The sequence below is a fragment of the Apaloderma vittatum genome, unplaced genomic scaffold, assembly GCF_000703405.1.
Source record: "Apaloderma vittatum isolate BGI_N311 unplaced genomic scaffold, ASM70340v1 scaffold11788, whole genome shotgun sequence".
NCBI classification, from domain to species: Eukaryota; Metazoa; Chordata; class Aves; order Trogoniformes; family Trogonidae; genus Apaloderma; species Apaloderma vittatum.
Genome location: NW_009731272.1, coordinates 61,408 through 86,376, shown reverse-complemented (window position 1 = coordinate 86,376; position 24,969 = coordinate 61,408). Strand labels below are relative to the sequence as shown.

Below are 24,969 nucleotides of genomic sequence, written 5' to 3'. Positions count from 1 at the left end.
ACATCAATTAGCTGAAGCAAGTTTCCATTTTCCAAAGGGTCAAGTCAGAGTAATTCTGGCAAACACGGGGAAGCCAGAAGGCTTTTGCCCATCGAGCAAGTCACCCCAATGGTTTTCCTGACCACAAATGACAAACAGCTAAGAAGCATGTGGTCTTGGGAGGGTAACCTTTCCAAAACAAAAAGGAAAAGTGGAGCTTCAACTAATCGCACCGTTTAGCACAAAACCAGTGTAGTTTATTACTCCAGCCCAAACCTTCAACCAGTCTGAGCAAATGCATTTCAAATGCAGCCCTCCTCAGGTCTAACAGACAGGACATGGGGCTGCCCAAGGACCTATTCTGGGACAGCATCACCGGGACAGAGCCGGCTCCGTCTTGTTTCCATAGGCTCTCATGCAGTTTGGCATCATTGCAAGAGACAGAAATCCTCAGTGAGTGTTTAGTTAACTAACATTTGTATTATAAACACTGGGTAAAGGATGAGGAAATAGGACTTGAGCAAACCGTGAGAAAATGCCTTTTAGTCTGAGACCACAGCAAAGTGACTCCTAATCAAGGCAACACTGTGATTTTTCAGATTCCTCTGCCACACTATATTACAGCCTGGACCCAGTGACAGAAGAATGCTTATTAAAATAAATTCTGATTAGAAAGCATTAATTTGAGTAACAAGGTTGCCATTCTGCTGCTCAGCTATTTTCCTAGAATTGAACTTTGGAAAGATGAGCTTATGCAGAAAGTACGCTGAGAAGGTACTTTCCTGGACTAAGACATAGTGATCAGCAGAGATATTGATTGTGCTGTCTCTGGAACAACAACAAGAATTATGTATTGATTTCTCTGGAGACTGGATTATGTATCGATTATGCTAGCTGGAAAGCAGAGGCCTAAGTAATGCTATCATCTCTGGCTAAAATGGTGCTTGTAGAATAGTGAAGTCAATAGAAAGGGGAGATGAGAAATCCACTGAGTCAAAGGGTAAAGTCCCAGGGCAATTAATTAAACGACAAAACTCTCCTTGGCTCAAGTAAGGCCAGGATTTCTACTTAAGTATTTAGCAACCTGACAAGTCTCCTAATAGGAACTCAAAGGACAGAGTGAATAACTCTTTGAGCAAGTAAATAATTCTAGCCTGTCCTGAATCCATGTAACACACTGTGTTCAGACAGACATTTCATTCATTGCTTACTTCAATTTGGTCATTAATGAAATGCATAGGGTTTAGAAAAATTTGAAAACTAGCTGTGGAGATAACTCTTGGACTAAGCCTTAAGGGACCATCCACTGCAGTCAGTGAAAAGCGATATTATGTTGGCCTTTTATCAGCAAGATAATAAGCTTACAGGAGATGACTCTCTGGATATAAGTGATATAAGCTGAATTTGTACAAGAAAGGTAACAATGTAGAAAACAGTCCCTGAAGGCTTTCCAGACACAAAACCTCTGTCTCATATTAAACTCCACAGATTGCTTTACAGAAGCTTAATGTTTCTTTCTTTCAGAGCTTCCCTTACAGTGACATTCAGCTTTTGTTTTGGCCATTCCAAAAACTAATTATAACATGTTCCCTAGAAGGCATTTAGTAAAACTAAACAGCTAGAGGAAGAGTTCTCAGCACTGGAATCCAATTCTTGGTACGGTATGACCTGCCCGTTCAGGATTCAGCCAGAATCATTACAAAGTGATACATGAAACTTTTATGGGAGATCGAAGGCTTTAGTGACCGGCAAAGATGACTCACTCAGAAGCACAAGTGCTGAAGTTTGCACTTGTGCTTGGTGGTGAAAATAGGAAGAGGGAAAGAAATCTCAAGGAGAGAGCAACCGAAGGCAAAGATCCTTGTCATCAAGATTAAAGCAACGGTGTGCAAAAATAAAACTACTCTTTGACAATGAACAGAGCTGAGAGAGCGCGTTTGTGAGCAGTAGCCTCGATCCCACCAAAAGGGCTCATATATCATTGTAATTTCACCTCACTCGTATTACATAGATATTTTCTTCACCATAAAGAACGGATTTGAGAGAAGAGCACATTTCAGCCAGTAGACAAGTGGAAGGTCAGGCACTGCTGATCAGCTCATTTCCCCTTCACAGGACTTTTCCCTCCCTTCCTTATCCTATAATTGTTCACAAAAACAAAGACATATTTTCATTTAGCAAAATGCCCATTGCTAGCCTTAGACAGGAGTAGGGAGGTTATTGCTGTGTCCAGCTAACCTCTTGTAGCAAAGAAAGAAATTGCCAACATGACCTTTATTCTGTGCGTTTCCTGGAGGAAGAGAGACTGAACAGGAATTTAGATAAGAAAACTAATGCTGTTCCCGTTCTTCATATTCTGTGAGGTATATTAATGGGGATAACAATACACATTATATATCCTATTTGATAACATTTTTAGTACACAGCTGAGTCCAAATATAAACTATAATGGCATATGGAGACTGTCTTAAGAGCCATTTCAAATCAATTTGGTTTTGTATAGTGTCTTTCAATGTAACTCAAGTTGATTTACAGGAAAAAAGAAAATGGGCTCGTGATTTAGTAGAGCAAGGCATGGCAGCTGTCAGGCAGGAAGGCAAAAATGCTGCACGGAGATGCAAAACCCTAATCTAAAAGCAGTGCGAAGATAAACATATCTCTCCACTCTTCCAGCACAAGAAGCAGCCAGGTAATGAAGCCAGGCCAGGCTGAGTTCAGTTTAACTCAACTCTTCCACAAAGCACTGAGGGCTTTTCCGTTTACAAAACTGGAACTTAAACTCAAAACATTCCCACTCAACTGCTGAGATTACAAAAAGCCAGGAAAGAAATATTTGTGACCAATTCACTTTCGGAGTTTTACCATCATATTTCGCAACCTCCGAAATGTTACTTCCTGTGGGTTGGACCTTTGCCCTATGGGCTTATTAAGTCAAGAAGGCAGGTTTAAGTGCCTTTTTCATGGAAATTGTTAAAGTATCTCTGGAAGGAGCAAGACTCCAGTCAAGAAACCTCGATCTTGTCAGTGTGGTAACTATTGTGTTGCTCCTGTAAAACAAAGGCAGCTTGTGGGTGGTGTTCCCTTCAGATCACAGTACTAAGGTGGCACATGCCTTGTTGGGTCTCTTCCTCTTGATGGACATGGACCTCTCACCATTGCTTGTGCTCACATAGCCCCTGAGAATTAGCCAGCTCCTGGTTGGACCTCCTGAACAATTCTTCAGAGCATGTTTCAAGGATGGGGGTGTCCAGCTACAGGACAATTCTCCTACTCACCACTCAAGTGAAGCTGCTAAGAAAGCTGTGAAAACACTTATATTTTGCCATCCTCATCATGGAGATCACTTGTACTCCTTACATCTCCCTCCCATCAACTAGTTTATGGCCTGTTGGATATGAATCTTTCAATGAACTTTAGGCCAGAGAGCAGGAATACTGATGTCTTCCTGAGTGAGGACCTAGTACATAGAACCATAGAAGGTTAAAAGAGACCTTTAAAGATCATCTGGTCCAACCTTTCATGGGAAAGGAAGCCTAGATGATATTACCCAGCACCCTGTCCAACAGGATCTTGAAAACCTCCAGTGATGAGGACTCTACCACATCCCTAGGGAGGTTATTCCTAGGTGCTGCTGCTTTTAGAGGCCTAAACCCCCCTTTTTCACTTCCAGGTGCCAGGACACATTCAGAATTTGTCATCGCTGTTCCCTGTAGGCCAGGGAGATGGTGGAAACCTGACCTTCTCGTGTTGTCTCAAGTCAATCGCAACTACAAGTTGTTAGACCTCTTCTCAACTTCCCCAGTGAGCACGCAGGGGCTCTTCAGGTTGTTAAAGCTGTGAAGAGCCTAAACTGTGATTACTTGAAGAAGTGTCTCCCACCTTGACCATCCTTCTTGGTGGCCTCAGGGCTGGCACTGAACGTTCACATAGAGAGCTCTCCTGGCGGGAATTCACTGCTCCCCCATGTCTGAGCCCACCCACTGTGTCGTGTAGCAGCAACGTGCAGACGGTGGCTGCGTGAGTCGGATGGTGCGGTAGGTATTGGTGTGATGTCTATTCATCTGGGAAAGTGCTTTCTCTTCCTTTCTGCTGTGCAAGTAGTATATGTTTTATTAAATAAAGTGCATGTTCCGTATGCAAATGAATGAACTTAAGAACGATGATATACTGACACATTGTATGTTAAATATGTATGACATTCAAAAATCTAAGCAAGAGCTAAAAATCATTTATGAATATTAAAGAGTATGAAGTCTACTTTTTGTTTTCATTTTGCTTCTGATCCTGCACTCTGGGAAAAATACTCCCCACATTATAAGACTGAATTATCTGTCCAAGAACTAAACCTATAATTTTATTCTATCAGTCAAGCTGCATGTCACACTGTTTTTATATCAAGACAATCAGGTTCTTTGAAGCACACCTATTTAGAAGAAGTACTCCTCTGAAAGCAGAAGACTTTGGAATCAGTGGCAATTTGTATCTTTCAAGTGACTGATCACTAAATGGAGAAATGCAGCTTCTAATGAAAGGAAGGTTTCTTTGCCGGCCAGGATGATATTCTACCAGGACATTTGGATCTAGATTCACCCCTTTTGTCTGCAAATATCTAGCCTTGCATCGAATCACTGACTTCTAATGGCTGAAAATGTGACCTTTGGAGAATCTTACTTCTCCTTCTTGACAAGAAAGGACAGTACAACATCTGAACTACTAACCTGATCACCTTAGTTAGGTATCTAAAAAGAAATGAAGTTATTCCAGGCCTTCCTTTAGTTTTTTAAGAATTTGTTGTGTGAGAGACCTGTTGAAAAATCTAGTATTCAACCCATTGCTAAGGCACTTGCCTTTAGAAAGTATTTTCTGCTACACAGGGCTTAAACATGCCTCTAGGAAAAAGCAGAAGTTTCCCATTAAGAAAAGAAAAGGGCAGCGAGACCAATGCAGACATTAAAGCACCACCACCAGGGAGGCAGTTTTAGATTACAAGTGAAGGAGCATATCTCAGTATTTCCTCTGCCCCAACTTGCAAATACCAGCAAAGTCTCAGAACAGACTGTAAATATCTTGTGCCTATTTTTACATACTGAGAAACCAGGTACACAGGTCACATCTCACGTACAGAGCATGGCAGAGAATGGAAACTCCCAGCTCTGGAGTCCCAGTAATTTCCCTTCCTGTAACATCACCATTTTTTCTTGAAAAGGAAGCTGCTGGTCTCAGATTGATCTTCACTGCACATTCACTTACCTCACTAAACTATTCCGTGTGCTCCTGCTGCACTACACATGACATGGGACAGAGGTGAAGTGATTTCGGAAATCTGCACCAAGATTGCCTGAAATGCAGCAGCACTATCCTTCTCTCACTTTACTAGCTCTGCTATCAGCAAAATGCCTTTCTCCATTTCCAAATGGGAACCGGAGCAGTGGGAAATATTTTCCCGTGGTGTTTGTCTCTCATTCCTCTGTTGACAGAATTTGAAGACAAATGGTCATTTTGGTGGATTTAAAAAGCAGTGGAACTTCATGCCCCTAATGAATGGGCAGCAGGAGCTCATACTGGCAGTGCTCAGTGGCTGCACATAAAACTAGCCAGGCTCAGTAAATGAAACCAGATCCCAAAATGCAGTCTGAGATAACTGAAAGTATGCACTGAAATTTATTGTAGGAAAATGACTGCCTGGAAAAAAAAAAAAAGTGGTCTGCTCTGCCCCTTCCCCTCCAAAACATATTGTACCATTTAAAGGCTCTAGAAAGACATCTGCCAAAAATGTAATTAATTCTCCTGAAGATCAAATGTATTTCTCTTGTTAAATAGTTGAAGCAGCAATTGTGCATCTCATTTTCTCTTATGAAAGCAACTTAGGAAAAATCCTAGGATTGCTGTGTTTATTGCTTACTTGCCGTGACTTGTTACAAAGGCTAAACGTGGTCAGCAAAAGATTGCAACCCGTCCAGAAAAGGCTTAGTGCAGCCTGTCCAACATTCCTGCAGGGGATGTGCAGCTCTGTTCTGGGAGCCACCCTGTGGGCACAGCGGCTGCCAGGAGCTCCTCTCCTCCCCACAGCCCTGAGATGCAACGCTAAGGACAGCGGTGGAAATCACAACGGGCAGTAGCACATCTCAGCTCCAAACCACGCTGTCCCATGTCAGGCTCATCCCTGGGACAAATGGTGGTAAGGGAGGAGTGGGAATTTTTGTACCAAAATACAGTGCCTGTTACCAAACACCATTTTTACCAGTGCTTTCTACACAACTGCATGTGAAACACCACCGCCTCTTTTGAGCTGGATAGGAAAAAATCGTGGGATCTGTTGATAACAGCTGAGGTCTCTTGCATTATACCACAGGTGCCCAGAGAGGTTGTGGAGTCTCCTGCTCTGGAGACTTTCAAAACCCACCTGGATGCGTTCCTGTGTGGCTGCCCTAGAGGATCCAATTTGGGCAGAGAGGTTGGACTAGATGATCTCTAGAGGTTTCTTCTAACCCCTAACATTCTATGACTCTATGATTCTATGATTCTATGATTGATTCTATGATTTTAATGTAGAGCTTTGCACACCAAGACCACAGCAGCCCCCTGCTCATCCACAGATGAATTAAGCCCCTCATAAGCTCAAATTCATCCTTAGAAGTCAATTTCTGGATTGGATTATATTTTTTTTTCTCTCTCTGACTGTTTGTGTAAGACTCGCTGGTTTATTCACTGGAGATTGCCACCATAAATTTTAGGAGTCTGGCTTACAAAGCCTGTAACAACCTTGTTTAGCAAATGTGTGCCTTGCAGCGTTCCTTCAGTAATGCCACTTTGGCTGCTCCTTACCTCCGGGGTGAGGTATTTCATCATGATTTCCTTTCCTTTCTCTCCCAGCTTTTCATCTGGAGCAATTTCATATTCTGCCTGGAACAGATATATATATATAAAAAAAGTCAATATTTGAACTCATATTTCACCATTATAACTTCATTTTGGATGTGGCCTTAACAGAACACTCTGTCTGAAGAATCTGAAGGATAAATACCTGTTTCTGACGGAAGTAAAACCCATACACACAAACCTGTTAAAAACCTTCCACTATATTTTGACCAAGCCCTAGTGGTGTATTTTCTGAGATGGTGTCTCTCAATTAATACCAATACAATTTAAGTCATTTATATTTTACAGCCTTGCCAAACAGCTTTCAGAAAGCGTTCAGTGACAAGAGATGGCACCTTTTTTTGGTCCTTCCTATTTACTTTTGTCTTCCCCATAGTCTAACAAGACTTCTGCAAGACTTGTCCATCACTTTTAGTGATCCTTGACTCAGTCCTGCCAGAATGCAGACCTATAAGAGCTGATTTCTTAGAACCAAGACAAAACAAGAGAGACCGTTCAGAGGAACAGACACTACAGACAACATCCTCTTTGACTTCCCATTAAAAAGAAAGCACCACATTTCTCCCACACAAAGTGTACCTACCTTGTAAAATTCTGACTATTCAACGTATTGGAGCATTACTGACTTTTAATGAGCTTCAGGAAAATGTTTACATAAGAAACAAAAGAAGCAATACTTGTGCACCATGAAGACATTAATCACTTTAGTTAAGAGTTTTGGTTCCACGGCAGGCATTTGAAGGAAACATGCACTGCATTGGGACCCCAGTGGATAAATGACAATGACAAGTTCTTAGAGACATTCCCACTTGGCATTGCCCAGGATACGAAGCTTTAGCCTTAGGATCAAACTGTTTTCCAGAAAGAAAAAAAAAAAAAAAAGACAGTCTAATAGCCTTCACGACTATTTGTATTTAAAAAGGATCCCAGGAAATCCTGCCAAGACAATTAAGTAACCTGGTCCAATACAAGCTGTCTGTGATGATATATGTGAAGGAAGTTAAAAAAATAAAAAAGAAGGTAAATTAGACTGAACTGGCAAACACTTGGAAGAACAAATTTCAGAGCTATTGCTCACTGGAAGATGTATGTACTGCTCTGAGCTTGATGCAATAAATCCCAAGGCAGGCTGTAATGGATACCCTCGCTAAGCAGACCTAGGAATGACATGAAAACCACAATGTAGTAATAATGCTATTACCCATCTATCTGGCCAGTGCTGATTTGGCTGTTGCAGCTTAAGTCTGAAGCTACATATTTATACACATACATAGCAGGTTGCTTGAACAATCTAGAATTACAATCTGATTTGGTTTGGGAATGGACAATGACCACAAATAATGAGGAAATCTGTATCGCTGATGAAAAATACGCTGAAAGCTAAAATCCACAAGTGCACTGCTTCTCTGTTAGTGACCATTTTGGGGATGAACTGATTACATTCTCATAAAACTTAATACAAGGGTTTAAAAAAATCTTTCATTCAATTTCCTGTCCTTCTAGATGGTATCTGAGTATGGGTCATTTCAGCTTTTAAAGTACAGACTCTCTCAAATGTTTACAGCATCTTAACAGAATTTTTCTCTGTGATTCCTTACTAGGGGATAAAGCAACAGCAAGAGTAACAGAAGGAACAATTTTTTTAAAGATGAAAGTTGCATCTTATTTGGACCTTACAGTTTATGGTTAGGTTCACAGACAAACTAGGTGGTTTTCATATGAAAGAAAACAGAAATAATCTGGTTTAATTAAAAAAAAAAATTGTACTTAAGTGTAACTGCCTGTGCAGGAGACTGCAAAGAAAGGAGAATTCCTTGGCATTGCCTTGGCATGAAGATATTCCGACTCTTCCATCCAACACTATTTACAATTGATCTAGTAACGACCATTTCTCTCTCCTTCATTTGCTTTTAGATTCTGGATCCAGGTAATATATTGGCTCCCTAGTAAATAAAACCCGATTCTAAGTCAACATCTGCAATTTGAAATGCAGCAAGGAAATGTCAAAAAAAAAAAGGTGTCCGTTTTGCCAGAGATACTCTATCACATTTACATCCCATCGGAACTGTACAACAGGAAGCACGTAAGGTCAGACCAGAAGATGACAGATGTCCGGCAGGAATTGGATCAAGCTTTTGAAATGCAATTCCTGACAGGTTCCCACATGCAGAGCTAAATGCATGCACACATACACAGAGTATCTAATTCTATCTCAAGATAGTCGGGAAGGAATAAAAGGAAAGGTTAATTCTACTTGCATTTGACATCCTCAGAAAATGTGATGCTGTGGTGGTGAAGGTAGGAAGTGACAGACAAGTGTGGACGTGAGAAGGAACCATAAGCTCCAACGGTGAACTGCAGCTCAAGTACTAGAAGCCCATTTCATTTTGTTTCTAAGTTCATTATTATTTCTCCCTTCAGTGCCACTTTTGAGCTATTCGGCAACAGACACTGGTACATTTTCAGCCACAGACCGCTATTACAGAAAGAATTGCCCATGTGGACAGACAGGGTGACTTCCCCGTGCTCACTCTGCCACATGCCTGGGAAGCATACCAAGGTCCTCAACTTCCAGTCTTGTGCTTAAATCACAAAATACATCCCCTCCTTCCACAATACTCAGAAGCGTGGCTACAGTTTGCAAACGTCTAATTGGTAGAAATAACATAATTACTTAAAATCCACGTGGAACAAAATATTTTCCATTATTCCTTTGATGAATCCAGGCATGTGTTTCAAGGTTCCTGCTCTGAAGTCTAATAGCTTCTCCATGCCCTAGTTAGGTCAGACAGGGCCCTATTCATAGCTCATAAATATGGGAAGGATTTACGATCACCCTGACTGCATGGGACAAGCTGCAGGGAAGGCTCTTTCTGCGGGCAGGCGCGGATCCTTCAGTCCAAATGGCGAGAGGATGTGGGCTGGCCGACGTCTGTTGCTAACTTTTCTTTTGGCTGCTCTTTCAGCAGTTGTAGTTTCTTTGGTGGCTCCTGCTTCCCTGGAAGAAACCCTGGCTGAATGGGGGCATAGCGGTGTGAAGCATCTTTCCCTTCGGAGCAGCTACCCTTGGGATGGGCTAAGCCAGATTGGGTGGGAAACCATACTTCCAAGGGGAAAGGAAGCAATGTCCAGCTTGTGGCTGGCTGTGGGACAGGGCTGTGGGCTCAGGGATGGTCGAACAAGAGGTTCAGAGGCTGGAGCGTGTCTATCGTCAATGAAGAGCATTATCAGGGCAAAGGTACAGGGACCCAGCAGGCACTCATGCCAACACATTGTTTAATCTAGTGCTTGACTTTCATCTTAGTATTATTTGAGCTCCTGAAACTGCACGGCTTAAAAATACATGAAAACTAAAAAAAAATGGAGCCAAAGGGATTTCTTTGCAGATGTGGAAGGACTCTCTCTCACAGCAGGTAGCTGCTGGTTGCTTGCAGGAATGTGGCATGGCCACAAGAGTCGGTCTCTTTTACCCATCAAGAGATGGAGGTGGGAACTGGCACTCCCATCGGCTCCGTAGAAGACAGGAGCAGTGGAGTATCTAAGTGTCTGCAGGAGGCTACTGCCATTTTGGTCCAAATTTTACAGCTCTGCTTTCTCAGCTCCCTCCTCTGTTACCCCCAGCACCTCCCTCTGCTCCAGCTCCTGCTCACACCTTCCTCGGACTCCAGGCTCTGTCCCGTTATTGCTCAGTGTTCCAACTACTGCCCTTGCACTTGCCTCCACTGGAGATTTAAAATCTGTGACTGAAAATTGGAAGGCAAGCCCCAAACAGCTGGGATTCATAATAACTCACATTTCCAAATGAAAAGTGAACTTGAAACCATATTTTTCATATTTAAACACAGGGCACAAAGAGTCCTTTTGACTGTTTTAAAAACACATTTTGAGTTAATGAGTTTGTTGTTATCAACAAACTGGCATTTCTGATGGAAAAAGCCTTGAACAGCTTTGAGACACACATACACAGATGGTTTATATACCATGTAAAGGACTTAACCAAAAGAAATCTCCCTAAGAGCAAGGCAGGGTTTTTGCAAATGGCATTAAATGGATGCTCGCTCATCCTTTTACCCCAGATAAGTGTAATGTCTAGTGAAGCATTCAGCTGAAAAGTCCACCTGAGGAGATTGTGCCTCTCACCGCTGGCCCCCGAGCCCAACAGCACAAACAGAAACAACCTGGAGTGGCCATGGGGCTATTTTCCTTCAAAGGATGTACTTCTGTGCAATTGCAATGCAGAGAAATAACATCATACAGGTTAGAGAGAAAATAATGGCAGGTTATTTTCTCCTTGACCAAAATTAATCACATTCTCCTCCAGCCAATCTAAATCTGGTCCACATTAACATGTTAAAAGCCCTCTCCTGGAAAAAACTAAATAAATTAATAATTACAAAATGATGAATGTGATTAGATGGAGTAGGAAAGGGAGTCCAGAAGCTAAAGCCTTCATTATAACAGTGCACAAAAATCGCAGGAGAGGAGAGGGCAATGTCAGGAGCCAGCACCCTGGGAACATGCTGTTGAGAGGGGGACAAGGGCGAGAGGTTCCCGCTGAACTGCTGCCTTCTTGTGCTGGAGGCACGGGCCGTGGGGAAGGAAACACATCTTGCTAGCAGGTTCCCTGCTCACTGATCTGCCTTTCAGCACAGGAAATGTATCCTCTAAGGCTTTATTTTAACGGCTGTCTTTCAACAGCTCCAAAGTTGTATGATGTCGGTAAAATATCGATAAGCGCAGCAAAGCGTGCGTTAGGGCTGTGCGTGAATTCTTTGTAAGGGGCTTATGGGGGAACTGATCTAATCATAAACCATCTCTCTTCAATGATAACAGTTTATGTTTGCATAGTTCCTCAATCTGAACAGTTACACAAGGGTTTGGTGAACTATTCGTGGGAGAGCTGTGTGTTTACACGCAGGCAGACAAGCACACGATGCATTCAGACGCACAAGTTGCAGCCAGCGGTACTTCTTAATAGATACTTTATCTAGTCGAGTCAGGACATCTGTCCTGAAAATGTCTGCACAATATCCGTAATAAGAGATGGCTCTTTGTCCTTACAACCTTACTGGCGGGGAGTGGGGGATGCTGTTGTCCTGTTTCCCAGCCACTTACTGGTCCCACAGCTGTGGGAGGAACCAAACACCCACAGCTCCATCAGTGCTGCACTGCAAAGCTCTGCCTCTCTTTGTTTTTATCACTTTTATCTTTACTGTTGGGGCCTACTGCTTACAAACCACACCTCCTTGTAGTCCGTTTTACCGCTTATAGATTGTTGCTAACTATCCAAACTGTTCTTGGAAAACATCTAGAAACAATATATCTCTGCGTACTTTAATCTCAGTTGGAAATGGCCAAGGTATTCAAAGGTTTCAGAGGGAACTGACTGATACACACCTACACAGATATAAATCTTTTTTTCTTCAGAAATCAGCCTAACAAGTGTTTAACCGCACAGACAAAAAAACCTAGATGCTGCTATAGGTAGATTTGCAGAATACTGCATCAGACTAGGTTAGTTATTTCACCCAACAGCTGAAATAAATGCGACTTTTTTCCTCCCCTCTTTAAGTATTCTGGTCTGCAGGGTCTGGTTGATTCTACCAGTCTTTGGAAGCAAAGGTGTGAGAGAGAGCTTGCAAAACTTAGTCTCACACAGGTATGGGAATGGAGGATGTTGGTAGATTGCTGAGTGACTGACTCACATTCTGATCTCCTCCCAGGAGCCCCAGTCGCTGCTTTCTTTGTAGGCAGTTGAGTGCCCTGGTTAAAAAACTGTATTTAAAAACTGGAAGGCAAAAATTACTGGCTTCTCCCAATGACTTACTGTGTGACCTGCTAAAGTGACTTAGGTGTGCTCTGTTAAAGAGAGGTGGTCTTACCTCTTGATGCACAAAAAGCTCTGTGAGCCTCTTATGAACAGCTAAATATTTTCCTTTACTACTTTTTGGGGGTTTATTTGATATTACTCAAAGGGTAAGTTTTGCATGTCATATTAGAAAAATGGGGGCTCTTGGCTTTTTCTGCTCCGGGCTGGTTACAGCAGGTGGTCTCCAAAAAATTTCACATTCCTGGTGGTCTCAGAATAGGGCTGTAAAGTCAAAATTCTAGTTTCATTATAGGACTTTTTTGCCTAACATAGGGCTTGGCTTGAATCCCACTACTCAATGCAGCGTGACCCTGCTGGGCGAATTTCAGTAGCAATCATCCAATTTAATGCCTACGGGCTGCATTGCTCAACCTTAATATTGCCTAGTACAGGGATTTTCACAGGCTGGGAGCGAGCTTGCATTTGAAATCAATAAACAAAGGAGATTGCTGTTAATTAACCTTAAAAAGAAGAAAGAGTAAATATTCAGACCGCCTCACAGCCAGGCATTTTGCTCATGAAAACCTCGTACTGCCAGTCTGAACTCAACTGGGAACAACACATTGCTGGCCCAGTAAAGAAACACAGCTCCAGTCTGCAAAAGCAATCCGGGGCTGGGCGCGAGGCATATCCTTGCAAAAGAATTTGGGATTATCCCCCCAGGATTGTTCGCAGAGGGAGCTTTACAACAAAGCCAGTCTCACCACAACCTTTCGCGGGACCAGTGTCGCCTGTGCTGCACGGATGCTGGGAGGACAGCACCTGTGACCAGCAGAAGAAGGGAGTGCTCAGCACTGGTGAGGCCGCACCTTGAGTATTGTGTTCAGTTTTGGTCACCTCAGTATAAGAGAGGTATCAAGGTGTTGGAGCGAGTGCAGAGGAGGGCAACAAAGCTGGTGAAGGGCCTGGAGAACAGACCTTATGAGGAGCGATTGAGGGAGTTGGGTCTGCTCAGTTTGACAAAGAGGAGGCTGAGGGGGGATCTCATCATGCTCTACAGTTACTTGAAAGGACATTGTAGAGAGGTTGGTGCTGGTCTCTTCTCACAGGGAATTAGGGACAGAACCAGGGGGAATGGTTGCAAGTTGCAACAGGGCAAGTTTAGGCTGGACATTAGGAAGAAATTCTTCACGGAAATAGTGGTCAGACCCTGGAACAGACTGCCTAGGGAGGGGGTTGAGTCGCCATCCCTGGATGTGTTCAAGTGTCGTTTAGATGTGGTGTTGGGGGATATGGTTTAGGGGTGAACTTGTAGTGTAGGGTTAATGGTTGGACTCGATGACCCCAAGGGTCTTTTCCAACCTGAACTGTTCTATGATTCTATTCTATGACACGGAGCTTCAGCACTTGGCACTGCTCCACAGGGCTTCTGGAGAATGAAATGACACAGTGCCCTCAATTCCCGCAGTCGGAGCTGGGAGAGGCCAGGAGGCTCTGGGCAGCGCTGAGGTGAAGGTTATCACACGGTGCTCTGGGGCTGGTGACAATGAGGTGACAATAATGTTTCTTTTTTGCCCAGATGTTTATTTCTGTCAGCTTGACCAGTACACCCTGCGATCGTGCTGCTGGGCTTGCACAATGTGGGCTTGTTCTCTGCACCCCCGGGGTGCTCCTGCAACCACAATGTGATGTCTGCTGCTGTGAGGAGGTGTGAGAAAAGAAGGGAGCCTCGTTAATCCTCTCCAAATCGAGGTTGTCTCTGCCTTTTTTGTCTGAAATCAGAACCACGTGGAAGCAGTCCTCTGTGGCTGTCTCCCAAAGGATTTCTGCAGCCTCCTAGAGGGATGGCCATTGCCCATCTTCCTAACACTGTGGGCATCACACCTCATGTAATATTTCTGTGGGGATGCCTCCTCCAAAACAGGTTTTATTGGTGGCAGACACCTCACTAGATGATGCCAGTTTGTCAAAGGACAAACATCCAGGGTATCCAAAACGTTCTCTTGCCTGCTGGCATTGAGCACAGCTGCACAGAGTGTTTGTCAGATGTAGCAGTTTCATATACTTTGATGGCTAAACCTTTCACTGTGGAAAATCATTACCAGTCCTAGAAATAGCAGGTAGAAGTTGTGATCAGCTAAAACTGATTTGAACAGCACTTCATCCAACACTCTCTGTGATGCTGTAGGTTTGCAGTAGATACCACAATATTAACATAATCCTTAAGTGACCATGTATCCTCTCCCAGACTCTTGCAAGTTTGGTGCAATGCTCATGTCTCCCTATTATTCAGAATAGCTTCACCATGGTGTAAACAAATAAACAAAAAAATTATTCCTGTTGGTATGCACTGTTTTGCAGCTGACTATCAGTTTTAGCCAGAGGGTGACGGCCCCCCAGACACTCACACTCAGTAGTGACAAGTTCATCTTCCTCCCTGGTACCATTTAGCCTTTTAGCTCATCAACACCAAACCCTTCTGCAGGCTCCCAGCAAAAAAAAACCACTGAGACTCTTTTCCACTGTGCACAGCTTCTCCTGCTGGCACAACACATGGCCTGGTGCTGCAGGACTGGGAAAGAGCATCAGGTCCCCCCAGAGGCTGGGGGGCGTTGCTCAGTGTCTGGGTTAAGCTCATGGAGGTAGAAAATTGAGCAGATTTGTTTCTTGTTGACCTCAACCAAGTCACTTCTATACCTCCTGCCTCTGCTTTCCTATTTGAAGAACCAGGATAACAGTCAGGGTGTCCTTTGTATGTCACCCTGTAGTCTACCGATGAAAAGGCTTGGTAAGAGACAGACTTCAGTATTATCATACTCCTCATCCTCTCTTGTCCATCCATTCATCATCTTCCCTTCTCCTCCCAGTGCCTCCCAGCACTGCAGGCTTCACTCACGTCAAAAGCCGTTACTCACAGCAGCTCAGCACAATGTCATCCTTCTCTCCCTGAGGCTCGTACCAACACCACGGGCAGTGCTGCCCCTCTACCATCAAGGATGCCGCGATGCTGACAGGCTCAGCTCCTTGCTCAGGTGCCTTAGACACAGACTTGCGTCCCATGAAACAGCAATTTCTTGGGGCCAGAGGAGTCTCCTCTGTCAGGAGAGCACTGCGAAGCACCCCAAAATATCACAAGAATTGACTTACCACTGAGTCAAGAAACTTAATGCAGCACTCAAGCTCGGGTCGAGTTTCACAGAACTGCCGAAAGAGAAGCCTTCCGATCGGCTGCTTTTCACATATGCTGCAGTAATCTCTCTCTAGAGGCAATAAAGAAAAGAGAAGCACAAAAATGAGAAGAGCATTGCCTTTTGGTTTGGTTAGGAGATTAAAGCATTGCAAATCATTGCAGAACTATGACCCCAAATCAGAACCACTGCCTTCTCCCCGACACCATGTTTCAGGTATCCAAATACAAATACAATTAATGGCTTTAAGACTCAAACAAAAGAGGCTTGATTTTATAGAGCTGATGTTGGTAAAAGGCCCGCAAAACCCATTCAGCTATTATGAAAAAATAATTTCACATCTTTTCTGTGGTGGAAATATATGCACTCTGCAAAGGTACCGCTCCAGCTGGTGGTGGTTGTGGGAATGTGGGGAGCAAATTACAAGTCCTTGAAATGTGAGTCATACATTAAAGGGTAAAACAACACTGGAATTCTTGGAGACCTTCCTGAATGCTTCCTAGATAGGCATTAAAGTGCCCTTAATCTCTGGAAATGCTCAGTGCACTCTCCACTAAACAATTATTGCAAACTATGTATTTTCAAAGGTTTCAGAATTTCTGCTATTTTCTCACTGAGCATTAATTAATGGGTGGAGCAGATGGCATCTAGCTGGTTTCAGTTTCACACAGCACTCCTTTACAGAACTCTATTTCCCCCTAAACGCCATGTTTAAATGTCATTCCCCTGTGCTGGTGCATCCAGAACCATCACTCCCAGTAAACAAGAAGGTCCTTTACCCATCCCAGGGACTATCTGCAGGAAAACATGGGAGAAGGGCAGGCATCATTAACTGACATTGCACGAGTACAAATGCTGAGGGCTTTGGGTATTTTTCTGGTGACAGCAGCAACTCCCTCAGCCTGTTTGGAGCAGCCGTACTTGCTCGAGACACGTTATTCCTCTAGAAGCACACACATGTCAAACAACATACTGTGTTTCCTTGAGCGTTCCTCTCACCACCCTCCTTGCTGCCATATGGCACTTGCTGTTATTATGGAAACAACCAGCTTCTAAACACATAACACAGCACTGCAAACAGACATAGGAAACCCACACAAGTTGTCAGTGCCTTGCTTACTTTTCTCTCAGGACTGGAGCTGCTCCTGCAATGTCTTTTATTCCCCCTTTGCTTTGGGACCCTGCACCTTTCAGCTCCATCGACTCCAAGGAGAACATCTGCAGGCACGTGGCTACGATGAAGCTCGCCCTTGCCGTGGAGGCAACCAGCACAAGGGCTCGCTCACCACAGGTCATGCTGTGGGGACCATGTTCTGCAAAACCAGGAGGTCTCTCCTGAACAAATATGCTGTACAAGATGTTGGACTTGCTGACCTATAGCTGGGTGGCGGGCGGGCAGGAGCACCCAAGGCTGCCTCTTGTAAGAGGAAGGAGGGTGCCTGCCCAATGCTGCGCCTGTGTGCAGGAACTGGCCTTTGGAGGGTGGTCACTGGAGACATTTTGGGGCTAGCTAGACTGTGCTTTTAATTCACTATGATCCCACTCTGGTCCCATCTTCTGAAGCAATCTGGAACAGCATAACAGCACCATTTTGTGGCTATCATTGCCAATCCATATTGGATCAGGATATCACTCAATCTATCCAGAAGACTGCAATGTTTTGATATCCTCCAGCAAATAAAACTGGACCAAAATCACTGTGTAACTCCTAACTTGACCTCCAGTCTATGTGACCATCAGCAGCAAGCCCACGGCACTGGTTTGTGAGCTGGAGCCCCCAGCGTGGCACAGACACGTACGGTGAGAAAGCCAGTGCGCTTGCTTGGATGCTGAGCAGCCTTGGGGCTGTCATTGCAAGGGTACAAGCTTGTGCTGCTTGACCAAGTAGTTTTTTTAGTGAGAAGGTAAATGCCAAAGGGATGCACAGACGCGCACAGAACTGAGGCAAGCAAAGGAGTTTGGAGAGAGCTTGATCGGACCGACACAGCAACTCACAATGTCCCAGAGGCCGGCACAAAGCCAGAGGCTGAGCAGCTTAGGTGAGCTCTCCTGGGAGGTCTGGAGTTTGAACTACATCAGTTTGATGCTGTTTTCTGCTGCCTTGACTAACTAACTCTTCTGAGGATCTGAATAAAATATGCAACTTGAATGTCGGTAGCACACAGCCTGCCCAATGGCAGGACTCAGTCCCTCCAGAAGCCCAACCTCACAGCAAGCTTCCTCGTGTTAGACAAGCAGTGCAATAAATACGACTGTCTGATTTTTTAACAGAATAAAGCACAAAGGAACAAATACATTAATCATCTAGTTTGTCCTATATTTTCTCTTGTACAGCGCTGCTTGATACACGGTGACAACGCTTGTTATACAAAATGCAGTTAGTTTATCAAAGTTGGTATGACATGGTGACACTCACTGTAGCAGAGGATGCTCTTCTAACAAAACGTCTAGTGATAGCTGCTAAATAAGTGTTCAGATCACACATCCAATAGTTATACTTCATAGCATAGCAGGAAAAGAAAACAAGCAGCTAAACGCTGTGACACAGAATCATAGAATCATAGAATGGCCTAAGCTGGAAGGGACCTTAGAGATCACTTTAATCCAGGCTCCCTGCCACCAGGGACGCCACCTCTCGACTAGATCAGGCAACACATGGGGACATATAGAAGACACAAGCACAGACTTCCTCCTACGGTACATGACTTGGCCCACACGTGAGAAGGGTGACCCGCTTGTAATGAGGAAAAAGGAAATACCAGAAATAATCTCTGAAAATGCAAGAGCCAGAGCAGCTCCCTGGAGCCATTCACTCCTCAGTCATGTTCAAGTGCTGGATATACCAATAGAGACAATAAACACATGATGCAATCGCTTTCATTCCTTGTAGGTGACACAAAATATTTTTTTAGGCCCTGATCTCGCCATTGGCCTCACTAAATCAGCTAAAGGAGTCTGCTCTCAACTAATCCTTGGGATGCGTGAGCCCTGGAGTGGGCTAAGAAAGATAAACACCTCTTCCAGCTAAAGCAGAAAAAGGGAGTGGATAGTTTCATTATAGTAAGGAAGGCAGACTGTTTTAACAGCATGCTGCACCCCAGAGACCTGGCCAAAGCCCCCCGAGCCGTGCTGCACGAGGGGAGGGGATGGAGAGCCAGGCGGGTACCGCAGCCAGGGCTCCCTTGGGCTGAGGTTGATCGTCCTGTCGCTCTTGCTTCGCCTGCCAGTAAAAATATCCATCGAGTTTCAAAAGTTTGAAAAATAGAAAGAATGATTTCCTGAGGAAATGGAAATGTTAAACACTTGGAAGTTAAACCATATGCTTATGATGATGAAGTGTAACTAAAACAGCTCTGAGAATGGTATCTTTGGTAGTCAGACCCTCCTGCTTCAGCGTAATCGTCTTTAACACCTGCAAAGTCACCCAAAACAGGAGTGAAAAGCTGGGTAGGTCAAAGCTCTAGGAAAGCACTCACTCCTCAGTGATGCCAAACTATTTAGAAAATATCACTGGAAAACAATGTGCACATGCAAGTGAATTCTTTACCCTCCTAACAGAGTAATGACACAGATTAATATAGAGAAGGTGTTACATAAAATGTCATCACAAAGAGTCATAAGATAAATAAATAACATTTATTCTAAATTCTATTGAATTGAAATATTACTTTAAAGAGCACCCAGTACACAGAATATAACGAAAGAGTTACACCTGCATACAGATAACATCGTCACCATTCAAATTCTGTGGCCAAATTTGTTCCCCAACAAATACTCTGGTAAGGTTCTGAAAAAGATCTAAACACACACTCAGGAGAAACAGTCCCACTAAAAAAATCTCACACTGATCAAAATATGCCACTGATGAAGCGAAAAAACACCAAACAAGGTAATAAAGAAAGCTGCTGGCCACAAAATCCCTGACTTCCAAGTAAAATATAATGTTTTAATTAGAGAAAAACCTCCCTGCACTTTGTGAAGGTTTTTTTTTCCTTCACCTTAATTTCCTACTTAAATACCCAGCTTTTTTTTGCTTGCTCAAAATATCACCTAAGCTGTTTTGGAGAGAAACAGCAATCTGCAGGGAGACCAGGTTCCCCCTCCCCTTTCACACTGGCAGTTTATCTGTGGTGTTTAATGGGTTAGCGGTGAACTACAAAACTGGTTGATGACTGGCAGAAAATCAGCCTTTTCTGATATTGTTTCATGCAGTGTGAACTGCAGGTGCTTGAGCAAGATTGCTACAGAAAGTTGTGCTTCTGTTTCTGGGCAGAAGCCCTCAATACAAACTGGGCACAGAGTGGGTTGAGAGCAGCCCTGAAGAGAAGGACTTGGGGGTGTTGATAGATGAGAAGCTCAACATGAGCCACCAGGATGCTCACGCAGTCCAGAAGGCCAACCGCATCCTGGGATGTATCAAGAGTGTGGTCAGCAGGTCAAGAGAGGTGATCCCTCCCCCTTTACTCTGCTCTTGTGAGACCCCACCTCGAATACTGCGTCCAGTTCTGGTGTTCCCACCATAAGAGGGACACAGATCTGTTGGAGCGTGTTCAGAGGAGGGACACAAGGATGATCCAGGGGCTGGAGCACCTCTGCTACGAGGACAGGCTGCGGGAGCTGGGACTGTTCAGTCTGGAAAAGAGAAGACTTTGCGGGGACCTAATAGCTGCCTTCCAACACCTGAAGGGAACCTACAGGAAGGCTGGGGAGGGACTTTTTACAAGAGTGTCCACTGACAGGACAAGGGGAAATGGGTTTAAGTTGAAGGAGAATAGATTCAGATTGGACCTTAGGAAGAAATTCTTCAGTACGAGGGTGGCAAGACTTTGGAATAAATTGCCCAGAGATGTTGTGGCTGCCCCCTCCTTGGAGGTGTTCAAGGCCAAGTTGGACGGAGCCTTGAGTAGCCTGATCCAGTTGAGAGGCGTCCCTGCCCATGACAGGGAGGTTGGACTAGATGATCTCTAAGATCCCTTCCAGCCTAGGCCATTCTGTGTTTCTATGATTTTGAAGAGCTACTAATCCATCACCTGAGATCAGCGGGTGAGGCTTCCTCCTGTAGATGTCTGTAGGGAGGGATGAGCTCAGTTTAAATCTCACTTTTTAAGTCTACAAAAGCCAGAAACATCTTTTTGGCTTTTTAGTAATTTCTGATGTGGCCAGTGATTGCACTGATGTACAATCTATTAAGTAGCATTTTATTTTCCAACATACAGGAATCCCAAGAGAATGGCCAAGAAGACGTCCTCCATGCTGCTGCATGGGAAAATTTGGACTGAGCTTCTGGATATCTGCTCTCTATGGCATTAAATCAGCCTACAATAAAACTGAGTAAAATCCAAATGCAATGTAATTCTGCTGCCTTAAAAAAAAAACCACAAAAAACAAAAAAAAAACAAACCCTAACAAAACCAAAAAAATGACAAAACCCCATCCCTCCTTAACACCTAGAAACCCCAAACTGGATGTAGGAAGAATTAAAGAAAGAATTAACTGTTCTTTTCCTGATCAATGACCTAAGACAAGAACTAGCCTTCCCTTTCCAATTTATTTTTCCTTTAACCAAAATCTTTCAAACAAACATTGTTCCAAGTCTATCATTTGTCTGCTGTTCTCTTCCTCTAACCCATTTCTGTCCAGAATAACAAATAACCCACAAATTCATGGAAGAAAGCATTTGGATATGAAGACACCCTCAGTTCCTATGCACCAGAAATAAATTTTTCTTTTTCCAAGTAGCTGCGGTCTGTCAAAGCAATTCCCACCCACCCTGAGATGGATGGATACTTCAGATAGAGATGCCCCAAAAATCACATGTCTCTCTCCTCATTCAAACTTGGGGTGATGCTGTTAACAGAGATCCTAACCACGCCAGCCCAAATCTAAAACCACTGCTGCGGTTCTTCTCCCATCTCTGCTTTCTACATGTACGATCTCTTACAGGGGCACACAATGAAAAGAAGGACAAAAGCAGGATCGAAAAGCAAGATTAAAAAATACGCAGCATGACCGAATTAAACAGACTCTCAGAGCCCATCGTACAGTGTGCACTTGCAGCAATTTCCTTCTTTTTGTCGGGAGCCTTTAAAGTTTACTGAACTGTTTTGTGTCCAGTCAGGGTACTAATGGAAAACAAATTGCATCTTTAAACACTCAATAGGCCCATTTAGAACTATATTAATATAAATACATTCTTCATTTAAAAGCAGCAAGTCTAACACGAGCGCTCATAAATATGTCTTATAATTTACTGCTGCTCTTCTCCAGCCGAAACTGGAATTACCACTGTCTATGTATAAACTTAATAAACAGTACATACTAAACTGCCTAGTCTTTGAGGCTGCTGATAGTTGCTTCTTATCAAAGGATCCTTTGTGGATGCTTTAAAAGGATTTAAATTGCTTTGATTGCATTATTAACAGTGTCTGTGTTGCTCTTGTATTTCAGAAAGCTGGAACATCAGCTCTTGCATTCTACAAAAGACATTTTTCCATCTCTAATAAATATGCTTCAACACAAAAGATAATCCTTGTGTTCAAAAGCAAGATCCTGAGGTTGGTTGTGTTAACATTTCTGCAGACTCACTCTGATTTTTCAATGGCCTTCAGTACTGGAGATGTCATGGCCAGCCAGAACTTCACAGATGTTGCTGTGAACCCACGTACTTGTAGTGGAAAACATATTGTGCATCTTTCTTGGAAAAAATGAAAACATGAGTTCATTCCTGATGAAGAACCATGGCTACTACTGTCAGAACCATAGAACCTGACCAAGTACCTGCACAGTAAGGTGGTGAGGGATGTCCTTTTCATAGTGGCTTCTTGAGAATATTGCAGGAATGGGAGGAAGAAACAGCAGGGTTTCTTATCCTTTCTACCTATTTTTTTTCTGGGGTTTTGGGCTGGTTTGGGAGTTTTGTTGTTGTGTGTTTTTTTCAAGTAGAAACCTGTTGTGAGATGCTTTGGACTCTCCATTTGCCCTGTCTCCAGAAATACATTTAAAAGTTAGGCAAGCCAGATGGTTAGAGAATACAAGACAGGAATAAAAATGCCTCGTTTCAGTTCATTCAAAAATTCCCAGGAACGGTGGCAGTAAGTCGTGTTATAAAAGCCTAATATAAGCACCTAGGCTCCCGTGGGAATTCAGTTACCAGCACAACTAATACTCTGCATTCAGCACACCTCAGTGGCGTGCTGTATTTATAAAACGGGGCTAGTAGCACTGCCCCACCTCAAAGCAGCATGGCCGGAATAAGGGTATTAAAGCGTGTGAGTCCAGAGTGCCTCTGGATAGCCCTGTGGCTCCTGGTTAATTTGCTCGCAACGCAAACTCCCGGAGTGGAAATGTAGTTCAGGAGAGCACAGCAGAGCCTTTTTATACATTAACCGCTATACCGCTCCATCACTTCATCTGGCACTTCACAGAGATTAAAAATGACGACGTAGCCCCTGTCTCGGAGAGTGTTTATCTTGGCAGGGCCAGGGCTGTGCAGGTGCAGGACAGAAAGTCTGAAGCCAAGAGCTGTGATGAAGTTCTCTTGCTGGTGGCAAGAGCACACTCCCTCTAACAATAAATGTTTCATCTGTTCTCTTTATTTTTAATAAAATATGGGAATTGTTACAACTTGTGACAGGATAATAGCTTGATAGATTCCGTATTTTAAACAGCAGCTCATCCCAGCCTGCAGTTAAAACCAGCACTTCATTGCTGTAGAAAGCTCTAGACCTTACATATGAAAAACCAGGGAAGAAAATATTTTTTGGCCTTGCTTGATTTTTATCCCTTGAATTTAGGATTTTTTACAAAACACTTGGAGACCCTCATCTATGCTGTTACAGCAAGCGTTGCTTTGGCACTGGCTATCTAAGTTTAATTAATTAAAAATACAAATGCAATCAAGCTTACTTGAGACAATGGAATTACCCCAAACTGGTTTTAAGTCCTGCCAACTTAATTTTCTCTGCTTGTCAGCTGTCCTTTTTAAAACAAACAGAATTTAATCTCCCGATCATCGAACATCTAATGTAATTATTCACATGCAGACAGTGTTTGCTTTGTATAACTTTCCTTATTTTGACTCTTTTCATGGTATTAGGCTACAGGAATAAACTCCACACATCACAGGAGCATTACACTGAAGATGGAAATGGTCCAAACCTTAGAGTTGGAGCAATCTGGAAAAAATGTTTGGAGAATATTGTAACAAATTTGCAGTTAAATACACTTCAATGATATATATAGATCTTCTCATTTGTTTTTTGAAAGCAGCTGTATTGAAGCTTGGCTCATGGAATTTTATTTGAAAGTCAAATCCCACAAACAGTTGCATAAATACGTTTGCATGAGTACTTGAACCAGAACGCCTATGTGGCTTTGTTGATTTTGGATAAAGATTTTGGCAGGAGGGATAACAACCCACCCATCCTCTTTGTAGCAGCAGCACGAGGATCATACAAGATCCTGTGAGCTCAATATAGTCACTGCAGAGAAAACGCGAGTGGGGTCCAGAGCCTGCGGAGGGCCCCTCAGCTGTCTCAGGGGAGACATTTGGTCACCCAGCCTTGTGCCAAGAGAACAGTCAAATGGCAAAGAGAGAATGCTCTGCCCTGAGACAAGGCTATTTGCCAGTGGAAGACCAATTCTCATCCTACCAAAATCTGAGTTGCCCTTCTGAGTTACTCCAGCTCTCCTCCAACACTTCTGGTACTGTCTAAAAGTCACTCATTCAGGCAACTGCATCCTTTCTTTGTGGGTAACTGGTCAAGTCCCGAGTTCAGAAGCGGACTGCAGACACTGCAGGGTCAAGAGTAGATTTAACTTGAGAAGATGAAGCTCGCCATTAGTGTTTGAGCCTCTTTAAATGATAGAAGTAAAAATGCATACTGTGGCATGAAGTAGATTTTTTTGACAACAAGTAACTGTTACAAGAGAGGAAAGTGGTCTTTAAGCCTGCTGAAATGGATGGGAAGATTCCCATCAATTCCGGTAGGTCTTTGTTCAAGCCTAGTTTTCCCACCTGTGTCAAGCACAATCTACCTGAATAAAACACTCAGTCTGTCTCTCAGCTGCACAGCCAAGATCAGCATGACAGTGGAAATGCAAGCACCACGCTTA

At 43.5% G+C, this 24,969-nt stretch overlaps 1 protein-coding gene across 1 annotated transcript in view; it reads right to left on the bottom strand.

The window, feature by feature from the left end:
- LOC104278223 (G protein-coupled receptor kinase 5-like) overlaps positions 1–24,969 on the bottom strand; it is a gene marked incomplete at both ends in the record, with an annotated part of 82,905 nt that overhangs the window by 27,026 nt on the left and 30,910 nt on the right. Inside the window, 2 exons of the mRNA XM_009875132.1 lie at positions 6,805–6,882; positions 15,815–15,927. Of these exons, the coding sequence (XP_009873434.1) occupies positions 6,805–6,882; positions 15,815–15,927 (191 nt within the window). The remainder of the gene's footprint in view (positions 1–6,804; positions 6,883–15,814; positions 15,928–24,969) is intronic.